The following is a 1,041-nucleotide window of genomic DNA, read 5'->3' on the forward strand; positions in this document are numbered from 1 at the left end:
AGAGAGAAAGAGAGAAAGAGAGAAAGAGAGAAAGAGAGAAAGAGAGAAAGAGAGAAAGAGAGAAAGAGAGAAAGAGAGAAAGAGAGAAAGAGAGAGAAGAAGAAGTAGTCTTTTACCTGATATATCCACTACTTTGATGGCAGAAGCCCGGGGGAATTTCTCTCGCAGGACTCGGGCCACTCGGGCCTCCCCGTCGCTCTGCGAGGCGAAGGGCCTCCAGGCGCTGCATCGCAGGAAGAGCTGGGGGAGCAGAGGCGGCCGTCAGCACCCGCCGGGGCGCGCGGCGCAGCGGGTGCCGTGCCGTGGCGCCCCGCGGAGCCGGGACGCCTTCCCTTCCCGCACGGGAGGTGCGGCCCGGGCCTGCGGGGACACAGAGAACCGCTCTCGGCAGGGAGACGGGGCRCGCGGGGGTGCCTGCACCACCGCCGGGGCTCGTCCCCAAAACCGCTACCGCGGCGGCTGGCGGAGGGGAAGAGGGGACCATCGCCCTTGGGAAGGGAGCTCCTGGGGGAGAAGGTCCCTTCACCGTTACTTTTGGCACTTGGAAGGCTGCTGTCACCAGGACAGGACCGGGGGGGACCGGGAGAAGGGAAGACTGCTGTCACCGTTGGGGGGACATCAGGAGGAGGGAAGGGCTGCCCGGGGGGTCACCGGGACGGGGGGATCGCGGTGAGGAGGAGAAGGCTCATTCACCATTAGCAGGACAAGGGGGTCACCAGGAGAAGGGGAGGCTGCTGTCACCGTTACGGGGACGGGGGGGTCATCAGGAGGAGGGAAAGGCTGCCCKGGGRGTCACYGGGAYRGGGGGATCGCGGTGAGGAGGAGAAGGCTCACTCACCGTTACGGGGACAGGGGGGTCATCAGGAGGAGGGAAGGGCTGCCCTGGGAGTCACTGGGACAGGGGGATCGCGGTGAGGAGGAGAAGGCTCATGCACCGTTAGCGAGACGGGACAGTGGGGGGGTCACGGGGAGAAGGGGAAGGCTCCATGGCCATTACCAGGATGGATGAGGAGTAAGGGGGCACCAGGAGGAGGGGAAGGC

The 1,041-nt window shown here is 65.0% G+C and overlaps 1 protein-coding gene across 1 annotated transcript in view; it reads right to left on the minus strand.

The window, feature by feature from the left end:
- BOLA3 (bolA family member 3) overlaps nt 1–258 on the minus strand; it is a gene marked incomplete at its 5' end in the record, with an annotated part of 2,863 nt that extends 2,605 nt beyond the window's left edge. The window contains one exon of the mRNA XM_026085280.1: nt 117–258. Within this exon, the coding sequence (XP_025941065.1) occupies nt 117–258 (142 nt within the window). The remainder of the gene's footprint in view (nt 1–116) is intronic.
- Nucleotides 259–1,041: the final 783 nt, after the last annotated feature.

Source organism: Apteryx rowi, unplaced genomic scaffold (genome assembly GCF_003343035.1).
Source record: "Apteryx rowi isolate R43461 unplaced genomic scaffold, aptRow1 scaffold_662, whole genome shotgun sequence".
In the NCBI taxonomy this organism is placed as follows: Eukaryota; Metazoa; Chordata; class Aves; order Apterygiformes; family Apterygidae; genus Apteryx; species Apteryx rowi.